The 22,387-nt window shown below is 44.2% G+C and overlaps 1 protein-coding gene across 1 annotated transcript in view; it reads right to left on the bottom strand.

Moving 5' to 3' along the window:
• Positions 1–706: 706 nt before the first annotated feature.
• Positions 707–22,387, bottom strand: part of gata3 (GATA binding protein 3) — a 23,615-nt gene continuing 1,934 nt past the window's right edge. The window contains exons 2-6 of the mRNA XM_072470914.1: positions 20,921–21,074; positions 17,800–17,919; positions 15,959–16,104; positions 12,269–12,394; positions 707–3,045 (exon numbers count right to left, since the gene is read on the bottom strand). Of these exons, the coding sequence (XP_072327015.1) occupies positions 2,746–3,045; positions 12,269–12,394; positions 15,959–16,104; positions 17,800–17,919; positions 20,921–21,074 (846 nt within the window). The 3' untranslated portion in view covers positions 707–2,745. The remainder of the gene's footprint in view (positions 3,046–12,268; positions 12,395–15,958; positions 16,105–17,799; positions 17,920–20,920; positions 21,075–22,387) is intronic.

The raw sequence follows: 22,387 nt of genomic DNA, 5'->3' as shown, positions 1-22,387 counted from the left end.
AGTTAGGTGGATTGGCCACGCTAAATTGCCCCCTAATTGAAAAATAAATTGGGTACTCTAAATTTGACCATGGTAGGTTCATACCCAGGTCCCTAGAGGAATACCCTGGATCTCTGGGTTACTAGCCCAGTGAAAATATCACTAGAGAATAGCCTCCACTCTGCTTTTGCTAACTCTGGAACGCGCTGTTTATGTTCCTGTATGCTCATAATAATTTCCTGCAGTGATAGCATTGTTCTTCCTCTGAGTAGCTTTGAAATCAACTTCCAGAGTTTAAGATCAGGAGTCCCTGGAAGCATATCACTATTTGGTGTGCAGTCCCAGGAGTGAGCCAATGTTGCAAGGAGTCCTTTGCACAGAGAAAATGCTGTAGGTACATAGAACATACAGTGCAGGAGGCCATTCGGCCCATCGAATCTGCCCCGACCCACTTAAGCCCTCACTTCCACCCTATTCCCATAACCCAATAACCCCTCCTAACCGTTTTGGACACTTAGCGCAATTTATCATGGCTAATCTCCTAACCTGCACATAAGGTAATATATATCCATGGTGTTTTATGTCCATTTTAAGACACATGTACATATTGTGCTCACGTATATGGCCTACCGAGCTGTAGTCACTTCTTAACAGATTTTATTCAGCTCAAACTGCAAAGCCTACAACTCGAAGGTCCAGGTCACTACATAAGACAACAGATTCAAACTTGTGTATTTCTTCTGTTCATTTATTAATACAAGTAGCATAGTATTCCATTCTTTACAAGGGATAGGAACAGGTCAGGTAATATCTATCCACCAATAACTTACTTTACTAGAAAAAAAAGAGAAATACTGTATCCTTAAAGCTCCACATCTGAAAGGTACTGCATAATGTACAAATAACTTAGAACCTGTTACATTTGTCTGCGCTGCCAGTTTTCTATGTCATATTGCACATTTCTTTTTTGGCTTTGTCAGTACCATGAAAATTATAAGAGCAAGAATGGAATTATTTTACAAAATAATATAAAGGAAATTTAGAGGTGCGAAGGATGACATGTGTTTATAACCAGCCACTAAAAAAGATGCACAAGTGGTTATTATATAATATGTATGCTCTACACCATGGGGCAAGGGTGCACAGCATCATCAGTGTGTTTGGGTGGTTTACTGGCAACGCTGCACTGTTAACAGGACTGACCATAACTTGCTTGTTAACTCCCCAGATGTGCTGAATTTAATGAGTTTTTACAGTTTAGTCCTTTATTGACTTCATGTGGTTGAGGTAGAAGAGATTGGACGAGTTGAAAGCAAAAGAGTTTTTTTTTTCCTTTTAAGAAAGGGCTTATAAATGGACTTTAGAAGCTGCAAGTGTGCTATTCGCATCTATTTTGAAAAAATAAAATATAGACTGTAGCAGTTGAAAGTTGAACATGGAGCTGAGTTTCTTTTTTTTTTTAATAATCATTTTAATGTTTTATGTGAAGTTAAGGAGACGACGGTTACAGTACTTGACTCTCAAAGCGACAGAAACCCTCAGAGCAAGACCTGAAGATCACAGGAGGTACACATTACCAGAACCACAGTATTTTGTCACTAGTCCTCAGGCTATGAGGCCAATAGTGCTAACATGCAATTTTTATATTTCCTGTACACACACAAAAGCAGAAATTTTGTGGTGAGAGGGGCAAGCAAAAAAACAGACGCTGTGGTGCCAGGAAACCATCCAAACATCAGCAACCAAAACAAAATTAAAAAGCCCTCTCAAGCAGAACCGCATAGGATCAACAAAATTAAATCTAGTTTATTTATTTTTTTAAAGAAAAAAACGTTATCGAACAAAACTGTAGCAGTCTTTTTTTTTCTCACTAGCAATTATAATTCTGTTAAATGTATACAACCATTCAGTCTGTGTAGCGTGTAATGAAATAATTCTTCTACATCATCGTCTGGTAGTCTGAATTACTTACATACAAACAACAGTTACAGGAACTTGTTCACAACGCATTTCAGTCAAGGACAATAGCTGTCCGGAGTCCTCATTGGCAATATCCGTGTATAACACTGATTGCCTGCAACTGATAGTACTTCCTATGTGGAGGCTGAAGCCCAGATAAATGGTCTGTCTACAAGGTAATGCATCAAACAACTTCCGCTGGTGTGAGGCAGTAGATCTAGGAGCTTGCTTTCGGCAGTTTTACGAGCAGAGAGGAGTAGACTGGCTCTCTTCTGTCAGTTCGCTGTCTCCTCTTTTAAACTCTGTGCATCTCCCTCTTAATCCGAGGGTCCTCTCCAACCATCCATGGCTGATCAGGGTACGTACAAGAAGCCCCGTGCAGTCTCACAGTTGACCCATTCTTCATTGTATATTTTACAGGTACTTGCAAAACTGGGGAATGGGGGGTAAAGGGAGAGAGGGTGGGTGGTATCTTGTTTAAAATGATATTTCACAGCACAAGATCCTGTCTCACGAATAAACGGGTGATGCGTCTACAATGTCATATTCACAAATGGTGGTTGAGGATTCGCTGGTGGAGCATACATACACAGCATACTGAGCTCCTTACAGGTGATGTCTAGGGAAACTCTTTATCTGAAGCGAAGCTTACTAACAGAAGTACAGTTTGTGGTCGTCCAGTCTCAGAGGCTTCCTATCTTCTGAAAATGGGTTGACGTTGCTCGTTTTTATGTCTTGTTTGGAAAGTGTTAATGCAAAGCAGGCTTGCTCTGCAGTGCCAAGCCCCAAGCTTTGAGCGGGAGATCTCTAGCCCATCGCAGTGACCATACTAGAGGGATGGTGAGGTCCAAAGGACAGGCTGGAAGGTGGATGCATTGGTGTTGGTGTCGACAGCATGTGGCCCGAGTGGCTGAAGGGTGGAATATGGTGAATCGGGGACATGTGTCTCGAGAGAGCTGTGGGGCTGAAAGAACTGGCCTTGTCCATGAGGCTCTTTGAAAATTCATCCAGACCATCGTGAGTCTTTTTGCTCTTCTTGGATTTACTGGACATTTTCCTGTTCCGAGTCTGGATTCCCTCCTTCTTCATGGTCAATGGTCGGTTAATCTATAGGTGAAGAATGGAGATATTTTAAAATGTGCTGTTTCCTTTCACACTCCCTGCCCCCAACTCTAACAGTTTTCTGTCTTGAAGCTCTGACTTTTGCTGAGGCACAGTTCTGTGGGCACTGGCAGCTCAACTGACTCTCACGAAAGGAGCCAGCCTTCATGTGTGAGGCTAGGCTGTGAGTATTGGCAGGCTGTCCAACCACAGAAAGCTGAACTCAATCCTGTCCTCAGCCAGTAAGACACACACACACACACAACAAACTCTCACTACACACACACACACTCACATTACACACACACAAACACCACACATACACTACACACACACAAACACACTACACACACACACGCACTACACACACACAATCACACACTCACACTACACACACTCTACACAAACACCATACACAACACATTCTCACTACACACACACTCACACTACACACACACACACACACACACACACTACACAACCACACAACACACACAAACACCACACACATTCTACACAATCACCACACACACACACTAGACACACAAACACACACACAAACTTCCCAGTACCTTTGACTGAAGTGCAATCAGAAGTGAAAAAAGCAGCTTTCTTTCCCTTCCTAACATCAGGTCGGTCGGTCTGTCTCATTCTAATAGCCCAAGTGCTATCCTAGTTATGATGAGTGTTCTCACCACAGATTTGGTGTGTATATATATAGGTATATTTACCACAACAAGGTAAGTACTGCTTGCTGAATTTTGTTTATAACATTATTTTTCAGTAATACACTTTGTGTGGTGTACATGTGACAAGGCGCTTCAAAATAGATCCTTTGCTATTTGCAATCAAAACAGAAACATTTACCGTCTAAATCTGAGGTGATTTTTCTCTATCAGCTTCTTTTATGCTGTGTGTCAAAATGGTCACAGAAAGCACTATGATCCAAGAACATGAGAAAGGGAATGTTCTCAGGTTTCAGTGAGTGCATCTAACTCATTCTCATTTACGATTCTGTTACTCAATTCCAGGTTTTAGATTATTTGGTAACTTCAAATGCTGTCAATCAGGTTTTAAAAGGAACACTAACGCCTTCAAGATTTAACGCAGCAGGGATTTGCACACCGAACTTTCAGGCTGAAGGCCTTTAGTTACAGAATCATAAAGAGCCTCAACCTTTTTAGAAATTGTACAGCACTAAATGGAAAACAATAATACTTCTTGTGGTAAATGTCAGGAAATGAATGCACATTTTAAACAATTCCCTTGATAACATTGGTGCAGCACCAAAGTAAACAAAGCTGACTTTCTTAAAACGACATGCGGATCAGTGAGCCACAGGAGACCCTTTGTGACTGTGCTAGCTCTCCGAGGGAGCAATTTAACTACTGCCACACTCACACCCTCTCCCACCTCCCTACACATTCCCTCTCTTTACAGATATTTCAGAAATGTAGATATTGCAGAGCAATTCACAGCACAAAAGGAGATCACTTGACCCCATTACTTCGGTGCCAGCTGAGAATGAGACACCCAGCACACTCCCGGCTCCTGGTCCATGATCGTACAGGTTACATCACGTTAGGTGCATATCCAGATATCTTTTAAATGAGTTGAGGGTTTCTTCCTCTCCCACCCGCTCAGGCAGTGAGTCCCAGACCCCTAAATCTCCTCTGGATGAAAATTATTTCCCTCCTCACCCCTCTAACCTTTCTACCAATCACTTTAAATCTATAGCCCCTACTCACTGATCTCTCTGATAAGGGAAATAGGTCCTTCCCATCCACTCTATCCAGGCCCCTCACAAACGTGAACACCTCAATCAAATCTCCCCTCAGCTTCCTCTGTTCCAAGAAGGACAACCGCAGCCTATCTAATCTGTCCGCATTGCTGGAATTTTCCATTCCTGGCAACATCCTACTAAATCTCCACTGCACCCTCCCTGATTACATCCTTTCCATAATGGGGTGAACAGAACCTCACACGGTTGTGGCCTAACGAGTGTTTTATACAGATCCAGCATAACCACCCTGCTCTGTGGGACCTTGTCAAAAGCCTTGCTAAAATCCATGTTGACCACATCAACTGAACTACCTCCATCAATCATCCTTGTTACCCACTCAAAAAATTGAATCGAATTAGTCACACATGATCTTCCCTCAACAAATCCACGCTGACTGTCCTTGATGAATCTATGTCTTTCTAAGTGACAGTTTATCCCGTTTCTCAGAATGGATTCCAATAATTTTCCTACTACTGAGGTTAGAGTGACTGGCCTGAAATTGTATGGTCCATCCATCGCTCTATTTTTAACAGAGGTACAACGTTAGCAGTCCTCCAATTCTTCGGCAGCACACGTGCACCCGGTGAGGATTGGAAAATGAGGGGCAGACCTCTGGTATTTCCTCCCCAGCCTCTTTTAACAGCCTGAGTGTATTTATCCTAATCTAGTGATTTATCTGCTTTTAAGGATGACAATCGCCTTAATGCTGCCTCTCCCCCTCTGTTTATGTCATCCAATATTTTACACTCCTCCTTAACAACGTCTACATTGTCCCCCTCTTTTGTGAATTATAGAATTTACAGTGCAGAAGGAGGCCATTTGGCCCATTGAGTCTGCACCGGCCCTTGGAATGAGCACCCTAGTTAAGCCCACATCTCCACCCTACCCCGCAACCCCACCTAACCTTTTTAGACAGTGAGAGGCAATTTAGCATGCCCAATCCACCTAATCTGCACATCTTTGGACTGTGGGAGGAATCCGGAGCACCCGGAGGAAACCCACGCGGGGGGAAAGTGCAGATACCGCACAGTCACCCGAGGCCAGAATTGAACCCGGGTCCCTGGAGCTGTGAGGCAGCAGTGCTAACCACTGTGCCACCCAAACTCAGAGTATTTATTAAGAACCATTCCCACATCTACACATAGGTTGTCCTTTTAGCCTTTTATGTGCCCTACTCTTTCCTTAAAAAACATTATCAACTGTTGCCGCCCCAATTTTCCTCCAAATAGGTTGTGACAAGTGAATTTTGCCACCTCTAATGACACATGAGATATATGTACAGAATTAATAGACAGACTTCTTTATCTGAATACTACCACAAAGCACCTCTGAAAGAGTTTCTTGCACTGATGTGTATGTTACATTTTCATGTGAGAGGATCCTAGTTACATATTGTTTAGTGGGAGTGGGACTAGCTGAATTGCTCTTGCGTAGAAACCCTTCAGCTATGAGAGGCTTCCTTTTGCACTGTAACTATTCAATCATCTTAATTTAACTCAGAATTTATTCAAACCTCGCAATGTCCATTGTGTCCTTAACACTTTTTTAAAATATAAATTTAGAGTACCAAATTCTTTTTTCCGATTAAAGGGCAATTTAGCGTGGCCAATCCACCTACCCTGCACATCTTTGGCTTGTGGGGGTGAGACCCACACAGACACAGGGAGACTGTACAAACTCCGCACAGACAATGACCCAGGGCCAGGATCGAACCCAGGTCTATGCTAACCACTGCGCCACTGTGCACCCCCCCTTGCCCTTAACACTTATATCAGAACTAGTGCTCTTAAAATATTTTTTTTAATTTTAATCTTTGTGCTCTGTTTAATCCCTTTGAATATTTTCATTTACTTCATTCTTGAAAGTACAAATTACTGATCAGACCCAAGTCACTCAAGTGGATCGGTCAAAGTGCTGACCTCAACACGCCCTCCAGCACTGTACATCACAGGTCTTTGCACACTTTTTTTCTCTGCTTCACACCCTTAGGCCATGTCTGAAGTCTGTTGTATTATACCCAGCATCGATGTCAAACATTGCACACAACATCACGCGATACACGAGGTGACTGTTAATTGGCTAAAATAAGCACAGCTTGTTAAGTTTACAACTGTGTCTTCAAATGAGTCTATTTCCAAGTTTTGTTTTGACAAACTAAGTGAAGAAAATGTTTAAATCGCGGGTTTGTGTTCATCTTACTGCTGCAGACTGAAAATTACAGTCAACAGAAATGAAACCCAATTTAGTCCATTCGGCCAAACAGAATCATTTAGTACTCCCCAAAACGTATTCCTCTTCCATTTCTTCCCTTCCATTCTCAAACTAGTTCCTGCTGGGTTCTATACAACTGTGGGTACTCCACTCGTACATAGTCTGAAACGAACTATTCCACTATAGGAGCATCACAGCTAACTCTACTCCTGGGTTCACTTTCCCTTGAGGAGGTGTCGGGGTTTGGAGTGGCGATTACAAGATAGAGCTTTTGCTGATTGGCCCCCTCCCTGGCTCATGGCTGCTGAATCCAACTAAACCAGCTCAGCCACTGCTCTTGTTGAAAACGACTAACTCAGCACAATCCATAGCTGAAACCACAGAGGTCCTGACATAACAAACTATTTATTGTTAAGAAACAGAAGACAACATCAGTGTACATATTTATCTCTGACTGCTGGGCATAAACTATTGTTTTCAATCAGATGTCAGTTTCCAGTGTACAATATTTGAACTCCTCTGCATGAGTAAACATGTCATCTTTATCCCCACATATTTGACAAATACATGAATAGGATGGGAATAGAGAGATACGGACCCCGGGAGTGTAGAAGATTTTAGTTTCGATGGGCAGCATGGTCGGCACAGGCCATGGAGGGCCGAAGGGCCTGTTCCTGTGCTGTACTTTTCTTTGTTCTTTGTTCACACACATCCATCACCTCCAACCAAAATATCTTCTGGCCGCTTAGCAAGGAAACTGAGGACTAATTGCAAAAGTTCTTTATTTAGGTCGAAGAATGGACTTCACTTATCCTTCAGGACAATTGAAATGTTTTGCAAGATTCTCACTTGCTGACTTACTGCCTCAGATACAAAAATAAATCCAAGCCCTTCAATCTTAAACCGGCTCCTCGGTATCTGGTTTTCTCGGCCGTTCAGTTTCCCCACTCTCCTCTCCCTTCCTCAACACAACTCCCCCTCACTGGATACAATCAAACTGTCCCATGACGTCAACTCATTCTCTGCTCAAGATGCATGTCTTCAAAGACTAGGTCAAGCATTTGTCTGTTATCCAAACTCCAGTTTGAGTGCTCACTTTGCTGCTATACTGGGGCCTGACACAAAGCTGAAAGCAAGTTCTCCGCCGTGCCAGCACAGTCGAGAACAACCCTTCCGCTGGTGGTTTGACCAAGCAGCTTTCTCAGATGGATTCTGATTCTCTTTTTCGTCACATAGGTTGGACCTCAACTCTCCCTCCCCCATCCTTTTATGCAGGCAGCAATCAGGGAGATTGCCTTAATAATCAGACGGAGGAGCATGGACTGAATTCTCTCATGTACATTTTGAGTGGGGAACAATCCACCATACCAGCCCAATATATCAGGGTCAACCCTTAACTTTTTTATTTATACATTTAGAGCGCTCAATTCTTTTTTTCCAATTAAGGGGCAATTTAGCGTGGCCAATTCACCTACTCTGCACACCTTTGGATTGGGGGGTGAGACCCACGCAGTCACCTGGAGAATGTGCAAACTCCACATGGACAGGGACCCAGGGCCGGGTTCAAACCCGGGTCCTCGGTGCCGTGAGGCAGCAGTGCTAACCATTGTGCCACCGTGCCTGGTCAACCCTTAACCAACTAAAAAAAAATGTTGTCATAATGGTGTGACCAAAAATAGCTATTTCAGTAAAAACAAACTCTTCTGTAGTTATATATCAGATACAATACTTAAGTTTATTTTATTCTGCTCGTCAGACTAAGAAATATGTCTAATAGCTTCTCAGATCCAAATGAACAAATGCCTACACAAAACAGTCACTTTATTCCAAAAATTATTCATTCTGTGAAGTGCTTTAAACTGTCTAGCAGATATACATTAAAATTACGATTTTCCCATTACAATGGAATGGATACATTTTAACTTGTGACTTCGATGAGCTTAAAAGGAGTGTCATTAATCATAAGAAATCACTGATTCTGTTCAAAACTATGTAAGTAATTTTATTTATTTTGCCATTGCTAAAATGGTGTCATCAGTCCGCTTTTTGTTCTTCATTACCAATTCCATCTAAACATCCCACATGCTGTGGTGTACTCTGCATTATTTGCCTACTCTGTCACCAAGATTTGCAATGCTCCCCAGCATTACATCCATTCCTACCGAATTCATTCAATGTCAAATCTGTACCCGAGTCTGTCAATTTCAATGCTCGTTAACACCATTCTTCTCATCAGTGGTTAAAATGCTTAACAGTTCTATTTATTTTAGCTCAAAGCTGTAAATCAGCGTGCAACTGAGTAAATGTACTCTTTGAACAGAATTTATGTTAATACACAGCAAATCAGCCACTATGCCTCCTTACCTATGTATTTTGGTCTGTACACTAACTGTTCAAATCTGTTGAACTACAATTAAAATTTTAGCATATTGAACTGTTTTTGCTCAATAAACAGCCACACCATACTGTGAAATTTTACTGAACTTCTAAATTAATAATGGGGACTTAAGTAATACACTTAACCTGCAATTGCTTGCCCAAAAGATGTGCAGGTTAGATGGATTGGCCATTCTAAATTGCCCCATAGTGTCCAGAGGTTAGGCAGGGTTATGGGGACAGGGTGGGAGATTAGAGGGCCGGTGCAGACTCAGTGGGCTGAATGGTCTCCTTCTGCACTGTAGGGATTCTATGACAGACAAGGGGTAGTACAGATGTAATGAGATATTCTCCAGACTATATTGCAAAAATGGATACGATACAGGAGAAGTAATGGACAATTGCTGAGCATATCACAAATTATTTGATGGCAAAAATCAGGGCTGATTAGGGAACGCCAAGCTAATCCCTGTCCCTCAAAATTAACGTCACTCTAAATTATCTGGGCTCAAAGCAAATGTGTGTTTAACAGAAGTTGTTGATGTGTGGATGGTGAGTTAGGAAATATGTGCAATACCTGTTTAAAATGATTAGCAAATACATCAAAGATCTGTAGAGATGGGCGCGCAGTTGCAAACACTTGAACTCTCTTAAAAATTAGTACTGGAGGCTAGTCGTTTATCTTTTTTTTCAATGTAACACTTTGCAACATTCTTGTAAACTTGCTCATAAAAGACTGGACAGAGATGGGCAGAGCCTAAAATCAACAAACATGACTTGAGGGCCTGTGGGCCAGAGGTTTATTGGCAGAGAAATGCACACCAGATGAAGTCTGTCCACGCTGATGCGCCGTAAGGATTAATTGATTGAATTAGACTGGCGCCACTCACGTGACAATTACTACAGGCCCTTAAATCCTCCCCAATAAACTGACAACAGAGGTGGTCTCTCCCACACTGCTCCTGCTCCCCCTCCCCTCCAACCTGCTCAGATCTCAGGGCTCACGCATTGGAAAGGCACCTCTCGCAATTTAAACCGTGCAATTCTGAGTTCTCTTTTGTCCAACCCGCGTGCATTCCGTGAGAATTTGATTTAAAAAATGCACGGGGCACATATCAGCCAATCCAAGTCAATTACACTCCGTGCCAGACTTCAGCCCCATCTCACTTGCAGCTGAGTTCCCTTCAATTTCGGTGAAATCGGTCACTTACGTTTGACTGGCTGCATTAATTCCACAACACAGTTTCTGAAATCATTTTGCACAAGTTGGGCCCAACACACATCAATGGTGTCCGCCCCCCACCCCCCACCCCCCACCCAAACACAGACACACTCACACCTCCCCCGTACAGGTTGATTTACATATTAATGGCTTTAAATGATGTATTTGTTATGGGTCATTTTCTTTCTCTCTCACTATTTCGCGCGTCTTTCAATGAATAAATGCAATGTCATAGCGAAACTCCGGCTGCTATTTTAACTTGCTTTGACAATTCGCGTCACCTTTTTTCTTAAACACGGGCACAGTGGGGGCATTCCTCTGCCCCACAGACAGCCCAATACATCTCTTGACAGGCTGTCTACACCTTGATTTCTCTGGTTTGCTGGCTCAATGGGGGTACGCCCCGTTCCATTTCGTTTGCCTGCCCTGTACAATATCTTGCCGATCTGGCTATTTATTTTTTGGGGAACGTGTTCGATTCAAATTTGATGTCTCCTTTTTGTCTACGGGCTTGCTGCCGTCAGCTGGCCTCGGATTTAAAGAGCAGCCCGCTCAGGGAGTGACGTTAATTTCTTGTTTCTCTGTCTCTCTCTCTCTCTCTCCCTCTCCCTGTCTCTCTCTCTCTCACTCTCTCTCTCTCTCTGTCTGTCTCTCTCTCTCTCTCAGTGTCGCTCTCTCTGTCTCACTCTCTCTCTCTGTCTCTCTCTCTCTCCGTCTCTCTCGCTGTCTCTCTCTCTCCGCCTCTCTCTGTCTCCGCCTCTCTCTGTCTCTCTCTCTGTCTCTCTCTCTGTCTCTCTCTCTGTCTCTCTCTCCGCCTTTCTCTCTCTCCGTCTCTCTGTCTCACTCTCTGTCTCCGCCTCTCTCTGTCTCTCTCTCTCTGCCTCTCTCTCTCCGTCTCTCTGTCTCACTCTCTGTCTCTCTCTCTCTCCGCCTCTCTCTCTGTCTCTCTCTCTCCTAGGATGGCTATATTTGCAGGAACGTGTGTATGCGGGTCCCCTCCGTTCCCCACTGACCTTCACTCACTACCACATGCGGGATGACTGCCCTTTGCTGATTTTTTTTTAACAAGGAATGCTCCAATTCACCAACATAAATACAAACATCCAAGTGTTGGAAATACACCCCCACCCTTCCTTGTTCCTCCTTGGGCCTTTTCAGATTTAATATTCTCCTACCTTTCACCAGACCTTCCTTTCCCTGCCGCCCCCACCCCGCTTCTCGTGGGGTTTTACAGGCCATTCGGCCCATCGCGTCACCGCACCTATCCATTGGAAACCCCATTTTTCGGCTGCTTTAGCTCCTCTGAACGCTTCTCGGTGCCACTTACAATCTGTCACAACTCAGTCCCGGTCAAAGGTCATGGACCTGAAACATTAACTCTGTTCCCCTCTCCACAGCTGGGTGGGGATCTGCTGACTACCCGCAGCATCGCCTGCCTTCACTCCCATTGTCGCCGCGATTTTGCTTCTGTGCCAACCCACCGGCCGTCGGTTCTATTTCTTGGTGTTAAAAAAATTACAACTTCTCGCCCATTGGGTAACTGCAACCCCCCTCCCTCCCCAATGGAAACGTGCAGGGTGCCCATTGCAGGCTTTTGGGAAGGGGACATAACAGATCTCCCTTCTGTCAGTACTCACGTTGTGGAGTTTGTAGTACAGCCCACAGGCGTTGCAGACAGGATCCCCGTTGGCATTCCGTCTCCACAGTGTTGTGGTGGTGGTCTGACAGTTCGCGCAGGATGTCCCCGCTCGCCTGGCAGCAGACTGCAATCACAAGGCACAGGGAGGTTTTCTTAAAAATACACACACACACGAGAAACCTGTGCAGACAAATTCACAATTCCTGGGTGCAAACTCTTTCAGTGTGGGGAACAGTGCATATTGCGCTTCGCCCCCTCATTTCATTTATGGATCTGGAGCCGAAAATATCATTAAAAATTCAAGGTGTGTGCGTGTGTGTGCGATTTTTACCCTCTTACAGAGCAATTCATGTATTGTCCCAGGCTTGGCCGAGATGTGCTACGCAATGTTACACTTAAGTCGTATTTTATCTTTCTAAATTTATGGTCAAATGGCCACCCTGTTTTACCTAACTGTCTGGGGAACGCAGACACAGGCAATGGTTGCACTGTAAATTGGCTGTATGTGTACAGGACCCTGGTTGTGTGTGTGTACAGAACCCTGGCTGTGTGTGTGTGTACAGGACCCTGGCTGTGTGTGTATACAGGACCCTGGTTGTGTGTGTGTACAGGACCCTGGCTGTGTGTGTGTGTGTGTACAGGACCCTGGCTGTGTGTGTGTGTGTGTACAGGACCCTGGCTGTGTGTGTGTGTGTGTGTACAGGACCCTGGCTGTGTGTGTGTGTACAGGACCCTGGGTGTGTGTGTGTGTGTGTACAGGACCCTGGCTGTGTGTGTGTGTACAGGACCCTGGGTGTGTGTGTGTGTGTGTGTACAGGACCCTGGCTGTGTGTGTGTACAGGACCCTGGCTGTGTGTGTGTGTGTACAGGACCCCGGCTGTGTGTGTGTGTGTGTGTGTACAGGTCCCTGGCTGTGTGTGTGTACAGGATCCTGGCTGTGTCTGTACAGGACCCTGGCTGTGTTTGTGTACAGGACCCTGGCTGTGTTTGTGTACAGGACCCTGGCTGTGTGTGTGTGTACAGGACCCTGGCTGTGTTTGTGTACAGGACCCTGGCTGTGTGTGTGTGTACAGGACCCTGGCTGTGTTTGTGTACAGGACCCTGGCTGTGTGTGTGTACAGGACCCTGGCTGTGTGTGTGTACAGGACCCTGGCTGTGTTTGTGTACAGGACCCTGGCTGTGTTTGTGTACAGGACCCTGGCTGTGTGTGTGTGTGTGTGTACAAGACCAGCTAAATCCCTGGATAAGGATCTGCTGCTCACTCAAGCCTGAATCCATCGAAAGGCAAATCTGCACAAATATTACCTGCAGAGACTTTGATGCTCTTACAAGCCCCTGAAATGGGTGAGTAACATCCAAGTAAGTGAACAGAAACTTATTAAACCGAGCCTGTCAAATATTCCACAAATCATTAAACAATTGCAGGGCGAGGACTGAATTTTTAAGGTGTGTAAATGCAACATTGTTTTGTTTACTATTTTGTATATATATAAAAGGTCTCCCTCTTTTTATTTTTTAAACATGTCACCAATGAATTATATATTTAGACCTGAAACACTACGTAAAGGTTGAAATGAACGAGGGCTACAGAAATCGTGGATTGTTTGGTGAGAAGGTTGTTGTATCTATCTGAAAATACAGCGTCGCATTAAAGAATCGTTCCTTTCTCTAATGTTTGCGCAGGTTAAGGCAAGTGAGTGATGGTGTCTGTTTAGGAAGGAAAGCCAATCTCGCTCGGCTCCAAGGTTGGTGCTGGTGGGGGGTTGGGGGGGGGGGGGTGCTGGAATCCTTCCAATATCTGTCCAATATCGATGGGAGGGGGTCGCTCTGCACCTATCATGGTGATAAGGCTTTCTTGTTTTGACTCACCCCTCTCCGCTGCCCCTTCCCTTATTGGTTTTCCCAGCCACAGAATGAGAAATGTATTTTTAGGCTGTGCACTGATCCATTTAACAAAATAAAAGCAACCGACGCAATTGAGAAGGTGCCTGCGCTGAATAATTCCCACTGCCTGTTATTGTATTGAGAGTCTGGGCCAAATAGGGTGCCACATATTTCTCTGCTGCTGACACAGACTTCAAGCTGATCCTGTTTAGACAGTTACCCGAAACTCCCTCCATCGAACTTGAATCATTCCTTTTCTCTCTCTCTGCCCCCCCCCCCCTCCCCACCAGCCCCCTCCCTTGTTCAAACACCTTTGTGTTCTGAGGTCGGGAAGTGATATTGTTGTAGGAAGCAGTTATCTCGAGCCGACAGATATCCGGCCGGCTTTTCATAGGAAGTCGGCCTTTTACATTAGAGAGCAGGAGGGAGGGAGGGAAGGGGGGGATGCAAAGACAGGGGAGACCCGTTGCCAAATAAGTGCTCTGCAAACATTTCCCCTCCCTCGAAAGTTTTCCGATCCTAACGAGGCTGTGAAAGGTTGGAATGCCATTAAGGGGGGGGGGGGGGGATCAGTCATTAGAATCAACATTTTCACAAGAGGACAAAAGGCCTCCCCGGGAGCGGGGTGGTCTGTACAAACGGGAATACAATCGAGGCAGCAGCGAATAGGCTGTGATTAATTAGCAGTAAATTACAATCAGTATATTTTGTTTTAGTTGAATGGGAGGGGCGGGGAGGGGGTGGTGATGGTCATCTGAACAATGTTCCTGGCCACACAGCCATGTCTTAAAGACAGACTAAACCAGGTTGATGTGAAGGCAGCACCGCAGAGATGGGAAACTCGCTGATAGTGGGCGCCGCCCGCTGCCAACTCCAGGCCGTTCTATAGTGCGAGGGGGCGGCTCAGTCGGATGGTTCTGGATTTTCGATTGTTGAAACCCACAGGGGCTTGTCCTTTAGATCAGAACAGAAAATACCGGGCAACCTCAGCTGGTCTGCCAGCCGCTGCGGAGGGCGAAGGGAGCTCACGTTCCCGCGTCTGGATGACTCTGTGCCGATACCCCCCTTCCCTCTCCGCAGAGGCTGTCAGGCACGCTGAGGTCTGTATTTTCTGCTTTTGCTTCAGATTCCAGCATCCGCAGAATAAAATAATAAAATATTTCCAGCATCCGCAGAATAAAATAATTCCAGCATCCGCAGTAAATTGCTTTTATCTTGGTCGTTGAGACCATTTGTTTCAAGTGGAGGACATTGTACGCCCAGGTGTGTGTGTGTGTCTGCAGAATATCAAAGGGGTTATTCGTGACTGCTATTAAGTGACGTACATGCAGTGTGTTTAAAAAAAAACCCAAACTACAACAGACAACGGAAATCCAATAAGCACATTCTTCGTCGACCCATTCAGGAAGTTAGGACACGATGAACAATGGCACGTAAGGGGACGAATTGCTAAGAGTCCTGTTAATTTTTCTTTCTCCCAAAAAAAATGACTCCAGTTTCATTTCCATTTGAACTTCAGGTGTGCCCAATATTAAATGATAGCATCTGAGAGTGTAAAATTGGGACAAACTTGAGTGGCGGGCTTTTGGATGTTTGCAAAAAGACTTGCTTCTTTCTTTCAAGAGCGTCACAAATAACTAGAAATACCCGCGGCCTGTTCACAGCCAAAAGCTTTCTCTTCGAAAACATTTGAAGAGCCCGTTGCAGTACTCGAGGTGTCGTGTCAATTTCCGCCCCACCCCCCCAAAGAAATCTCACTCAGACCAGGAAATGAAAAGCTGCTGCTTGATCCCCTGCTACGTACCAGTCTCCTCTTGGGTTTGATGAGAGGTCGGTTCTGGCCGTTCATTTTGTGGTACAGACCGCAAGCGTTGCACAGATAGTGTCCAGTGCCGTCCCTCCTCCAGAGGGGTGTCGAGGTGGCTCCACAATTCACGCATTCTCGACCTTCTGAAACAAAATCACAAGCCAGTCACTTCCCAGCCACTTCCAGGCGGCCGCAGTGTCGTGAGACGGGACTATTCGGCTTGGGAGTGCATGCTGCCCTTGTACTCTAAGCATTTGTGCCGATTTACAGCGGTGCTGCCCAATTCATTAACCACTAGCCACATGTGGCTAATTGCAAATCCAGATGTGGCTAATTGCCCTTCCACTTAGTAAATAATACAACACGAATGATCGACTTGGGCATGTGATCTCGGTATTCAAATTCCGTGCGCAAGTGTTTTAACCTTTTTTTGTGCGTTTGTTGGCAAAAAAAAATGGAAAGCAAAAGGTGCGAGTGTTTGTTTTTCCCGCCGCCACCAGTAATTTAGACCCTTGGTGACTGCATGGTGGCAGATGTTTGTTAAGTAAATGGACACGTGTGAAGTGTGTGTCTTGAGTTATTTTCTGGTAAAGTGAGGCGATGGCGTCTAGTCAACAATTCTATTGGCTTCCAAGTATCTGTGACAAGGCCCAAGTATCTGTAGTTGAAAACAAACCCATCATTCTGAAGCAAATGTATTATCTACATCACTGTATGTATGTACATCCTGGTAAAACAACGCTAACAACTGCCTGGTTATTATTTTGAGCATATATTCAATTGCGTGTGTGAATATTTTACGATAGTACAGTGAACATGCGTGCACTGTAAAGTTGGACACTTTCGAAATCTTTATGTCAGGGCAAATAGTGACCATTATTGAGGATGAGGTTTGTAAAAGGTTCACAGTGCAATAGTCCATTCTCAAAGCTACCTGTATCAGCCCAATTGATGGTGTTAAAATGTTTGGGGTTTTTTGGGGGGAGGTGGGACTGATCTTTAAGATCTGCCTCTGTCATAACTCTGCCTTTGCCTCCCTGTCTGCATGCACGGCCCTTGTTTCTCGTTATCTCCCAGCCGGTCACATTGTTAAAAAATAAAGTCCTTGTGAAATGTTTCACCATTACTGCTGATGGTCCGTAATTTTCATTGCTGTTTTCAAACGATCCTTTATTTAATTTCTACATAATGTGCCTGGCGCCACAGAGGACATTAAAGTGGGATAAAGCGAGTTCTAACTCACTTTTTAGGCAAATATTTGCAATGCGAGCAGAGTGCAATTACATTAGGGCTGAGTGCAGTCTTTAACTTGGAGGTTAGGATATCTTGTTAGGGCTATTTGTAAACGCTGGTATTGGTTAGAAGAAAACTTTAATGACGTGTGTTTATTGGAGGGCCAACAGATAACAAAATGAGTCATTTGCATACATTGGGGGATTCGGATAATGGATTTTTTTTTAAGTTGAAAGAATATTCCCCAGTTTTCCATTTCCGGATCAACCTCATCAGGGGTCAAGCCTGTGTAAACAGATTTGATTTTAAAAAAACCAAAAAATTACAGTGTCCATTCCAACACGCACAAAAAAATTAAAACAGCGGGTAATTGTACATTTCACAGTTTTCAATAAATTGCAAGACAACACAACGCCATGGATACTGCAAGAAAAATCTTAAATTTCTAGATCCAAAAGTGTCAACTGTACTAACGCTGGTTGACTCTATAGTGTAGCAAAAAAAAAATGCACATCAGCTATTGGTAAGATCTGTGAGCACTCCTAGCTGTTGACAGTTGACATCTTTTTGACAATCATATGCCGTTTACTGCATAATGTCCTGACCTAAATGAAGTCGCACACCTATTAAAATGTCGAATGCACATATCCCCAGTTCACTACAGCTTGATCGGTCAACTTCCAAATGGTGCAATTTACAGTCACGAAGTATTTTTTCGCGATCCCCTGAAAAAACAGAAGGGGAACGGTCAATGCATTGCTTATTTATTCTTTATGTCAGTCTGAAGAATGGGCTCAGACACATCAAAAGGGACTTTTTGTGCATTAGATTTTTTAATAAACATTCAAAAAAAGGAGGGTTGGGGGGGGGGGGGGTCAGGAGTATTGTGATCAATCCTGATTGAGGTGCCTTCAAATTGAAAACATTTATCAGTTCCAAATTTCACCGCAAAACCCAGATCTGCCTGGAGCCGAACTAAACGTTAAAGGAACACGCCGAGGAATCTCTGACTTGGGGAGAAAGGGGGTGGGGGGGGGGGGGTCATCACTAAAAACTGTCAAACTGAAAATAAAGTGAAGTGCGAGAAGGGGGCAGCTTTTAGGGGTTGAGTGAAGATGTGTATTTTTTTGGGAAGTGGGTGGTGTGTAAGAGTGAGGGGGGGGGGGGGGGTATCGAACAATAACAACGCCTGCTTCAGCTAGGCGCCTGTACCGCGGTGACAACCGCAAAAGCTAAAAGTTAACTGGTAACATCACAACTACACATTTTATCCCTGCTTCAATTTTTCTCCACTGACCTATAAGTCAGAATTTTTAAAATTTATTTCCAACTTCCCTCCCCCCCTCACAAGTTTCTTTTCTGTCCTGTCTCTCTCTACATTACAGTGAATCTTCAAAGAACATGCAAAGTATTGAATAAGTACGTTTAGAAAAAGACATCCGCACCCTAACCACAAGTTCTAACCGTTTTTCCAAAAGGTTGCACAGCCTGACATACTCTCTATAGAAAGTTACTCAGCCCAGGGCAAGCTGTACCCCTACGCTGAAGCAGACACGCTCTTTCACCTCGAAACATTAGCACTCATTCCCTCCCTCCCTCGCCCCTCCAAAAATACACAAAATAGGGAAAAGAAGTACGCAAAATCTTCCCTCGGTCTTGGCTTTTCCAAACCGCGAACACCTAGTCTCGTGCATTTCAAAAAGTCTCCCATAAATACTGAGTGAAAAAAAATACACCGGGCTGAGCGACAAAAGTGACCTATTTTTAAACATGTTTTTTTTCCTCTCTCTAAGCGTGTATCAATTTACGCCTCGTCTGCAGCCACGGATAACACTACAAGAACCGCTTTGTAGAAATCTAGCTGATGCAAGTCATTTTCAATAAATTAGCCCTAGGACCTGGTCTGTCGCACAAAAAGTTATTAATCTCACAGTAATAATGCCGGCAACGTGCAGAAAGTGACTGTGGAAGGCAACGGTTAGAAGGAGCCTTTTCCCCCCAATAGATGTTTTCACAATAATACATATTATTAAAGGAATGACAAAGTCAGAATCGCTGAGCATTGAAACCACTATGTTATTTTGTGGGATCTGTGGTGAGTCTTTACCCATTACCCAATGTGTTGTTACTTAATAAATAAATGAGGTCTCGATGAAGGCATGTGTTTATCGATTTGCTCACAATGTGGGCACTGTCGAATTTGCTCTTATACTGTCCCTGTCTAATTCTTGCATTAATGTTACCAAAGTGTGGCACTGGATTATCTGCGGCTGTCTGGATTATTCAATCAGCGATAGTGTAACAGGTTAATACCTTCCCCCATACAACCCCCACCTCGCTCCCGCCCCGACCCCACCTCTCTCTCTCCCCACCGCTCTGCCGTTTGGCCTGTGCCTTGCCGCATCCGGAATCTATCAAAGTTCAGGCCACCGAATAACAATGTAACTGTCGCGTGCATCAGCCTGAAAATAATTGGATTAACTAAAACATAGCAATCTGAAAAGGGCCAGGGCGCTCGTCTCAGTTCCCATTTAGGTGCTCCGCCGATTCAGCCGGAGCAGCAATCTGATCAGTTTCGCCAGATCACCGAGTAGCTTCTGACAAGGAAACTGCACGATTTTAAACGGGGCTCTTTCCTATCCAGCAGTGTGAAGGGATTGCAAAAATAAAAATCACCGGGAATACTTTTGAGCTTCATAAAGTGCACCGTTTAATGGGATTGACATTGCTGTTTAAAATACTTCAGGCTGTCTGTAGTAACAAACCGACATCTAACCCCCCCCCCCCCCCCCCCCCCCCTAACAGTTGATCACCAACCTGTGAACTAACTACTCCTGTGATGCTCAATGAGGAAATGTGAGGTGTGAATTGATATTAATACAGATAGGTTATTTCCAGTGTTTAGGTCTGAAACCTGTGTCAATATAAGATCATAGCAATCTCCTATTGCAGCCCTCCTTTGTAAAATGATTTAGTTCAGAATTTTTACAGGCACCAGTTTAGTATTTTTTTCCAAGCACTGAGTTCAGTTTGTCAGCGTGTGTTTTGAACGAGTTTTAGAACTGCACGCCCAGCCAAATTCAGAAGAGTAATATTCCCTTTGAGGTATTATTACTAATAGTAATATGATCACAGGATGCGAGTATTACTGCAAATGTGCTTGAGTGATTTTGGTCTAATTATAAGCTAACACTAACCCCTATTGGTGAATATGCTTGTTTCATTTCTGACAAATTGGAATTCAAAAAGAATTCTCATTTGGTAAAAGAAAATCAGTTTGATTCAAAGGTAAGTTAGATTGGGTCCAGTCTGGCCCTCAAAGTGGATATATTGTATGTGCTGCCTGGATTCAGGATATCATGTCTCAATTACCCCCGAACAGGCGCCTGAATGTGGTGACTAGGGGCTTTTCACAGTAACTTAATTGCAGTTTTAATGGAAGCCTACTTGTGACAATAAAGGTTATTTATTTATTATTATGTGTTTCCTTGCGCAATGGTAAAATATTTGTTTTTCCAATCATGAGTTCACATTTGCGTAAATAATTTTGATGAATACCTGACTTGTAACTATCTAAGTAATTAATATCCAAGAAGATAAACATTCAGGAGAGATTATCAATTTGATACATTAACCTGGATTTCACACTGTCTCCAAGTGTTTCAATGAGCAATACCAGGATGAGTACTGGCTGTCTTGTTCAGTAAGGAATTGAGTGACACTTACCTGTACTGGAACGTGCTTTGGGTCTTGCTTTGGAATGAAAGCCTGGGGGAGATCCTCCGAGCAGGCCTGCTGGATGGGAAGAGGCTGGAGCTGTAATCAGGGACGTAAGGTGGGTAAGAGGCCAGAGGGTGATGGGCTGCTGCTGAGCACCCTCCTAATGTCATGCTGCTTCTGGGATGAGAGGATCCTGTCTCCAACTTCATGCCCTCAGCCAGGGACACCTGGTACTTGATGCACTCCTTGTCCTCCAGGCGGCTGGAGCTGCTGGGTCCAGGGGCGGAGAGAGTAGGGTCGGGGGACACATCCTTGGGAGGGGTAGGGGGAAAGGTGAACAGGTGAGGGCTGGAGTGTCCTGCTGAGAGGGATGCTGATGAGGAAGGAGGGTAGACAGAAAGAGCGCCTGGGGAGCTGTGATGGAGTGGAGCCTTGCTGAATGCACTCAGATTCCAAGGAGAAGCATTATGATGAGAGGCAAGGGCTTTCCCTCCGTCTAACCAGGACAGAGAGCCGTGAAGCAAGGGAGGGCGACAAACCTGACCCCCTGAAATGATAAAACAAAAGTGTGGATCAGTACACAACACTTCATCCGAATCTATGCTGATTTGTAACTTATCTTAGATGCCCCAATTCCAATCAGTTCACCCTTATTTAATCTTAAAGTTTGTAAATGCTGAAGACTCCCACAGTTTGACAGAGTTACCTTAAAAACAACCTCTTTTGGGAGTGACCCCCTTTGTTCTTATTGTCCACCCCTCATCCCCACCCACATTCCCAAATTTGCACCCAGGATAATGGCCAGCCGCTAAGAAGCATTGTAACTTCCTTTCGGCGACAGTAAACATTCAACTCTCATTTTTTGTGTAAGCCATGTACTGCAGTGTAAATGATCTGCCCGTCGAATTGGAGGGACTGTGTGGGGGTGCAACCTATCCAGATACACGTTTTTAGGTACAAACCTTCATGTTTTTTTGCTGTAGAAATAGTAAGAATTGTTTTTATAGTGTGTGTGTGCCACAAAAATCTCAAGTGACAAGAAGGAATAAAAGTCTTCAAAGCTACTTTCGATTTGCAATATATATATATAGCTTTCTCCACTAGCTACTGAAGCTGCCCCAACAAAACACAGCGAGAGGCAACATTCAACAAGTCACGAACGCCCACGCTGCTAATGGTCACAGAAAATAGAACATGATGTACCCAATTTACAGTCAAGCTTTGAAATGTCAAATTTAACGATAGGCGATAGTGGATGTAATAATCCCGAACGGATTAGCAAAATGGATTTGGACTGGCATCATCATGTAATGTGTTTTTAAAAAAATAATAAGTTTATTCGAGACACACAAAGCAGCGCCTCTCTCTCTATTACATCCGGGAGGCCCTCCCATTAAATAGCCCAAATAGCCTCTCTTCCTCATCTCCAATATGTCCTCTTCAGACCCCCTCAAAAAATGCGGAACGAAGCAT

Source organism: Scyliorhinus torazame, chromosome 13 (genome assembly GCF_047496885.1).
Source record: "Scyliorhinus torazame isolate Kashiwa2021f chromosome 13, sScyTor2.1, whole genome shotgun sequence".
Lineage (NCBI taxonomy): Eukaryota > Metazoa > Chordata > Chondrichthyes > Carcharhiniformes > Scyliorhinidae > Scyliorhinus > Scyliorhinus torazame.
This window is presented reverse-complemented; position numbering and strand designations above follow the sequence as displayed.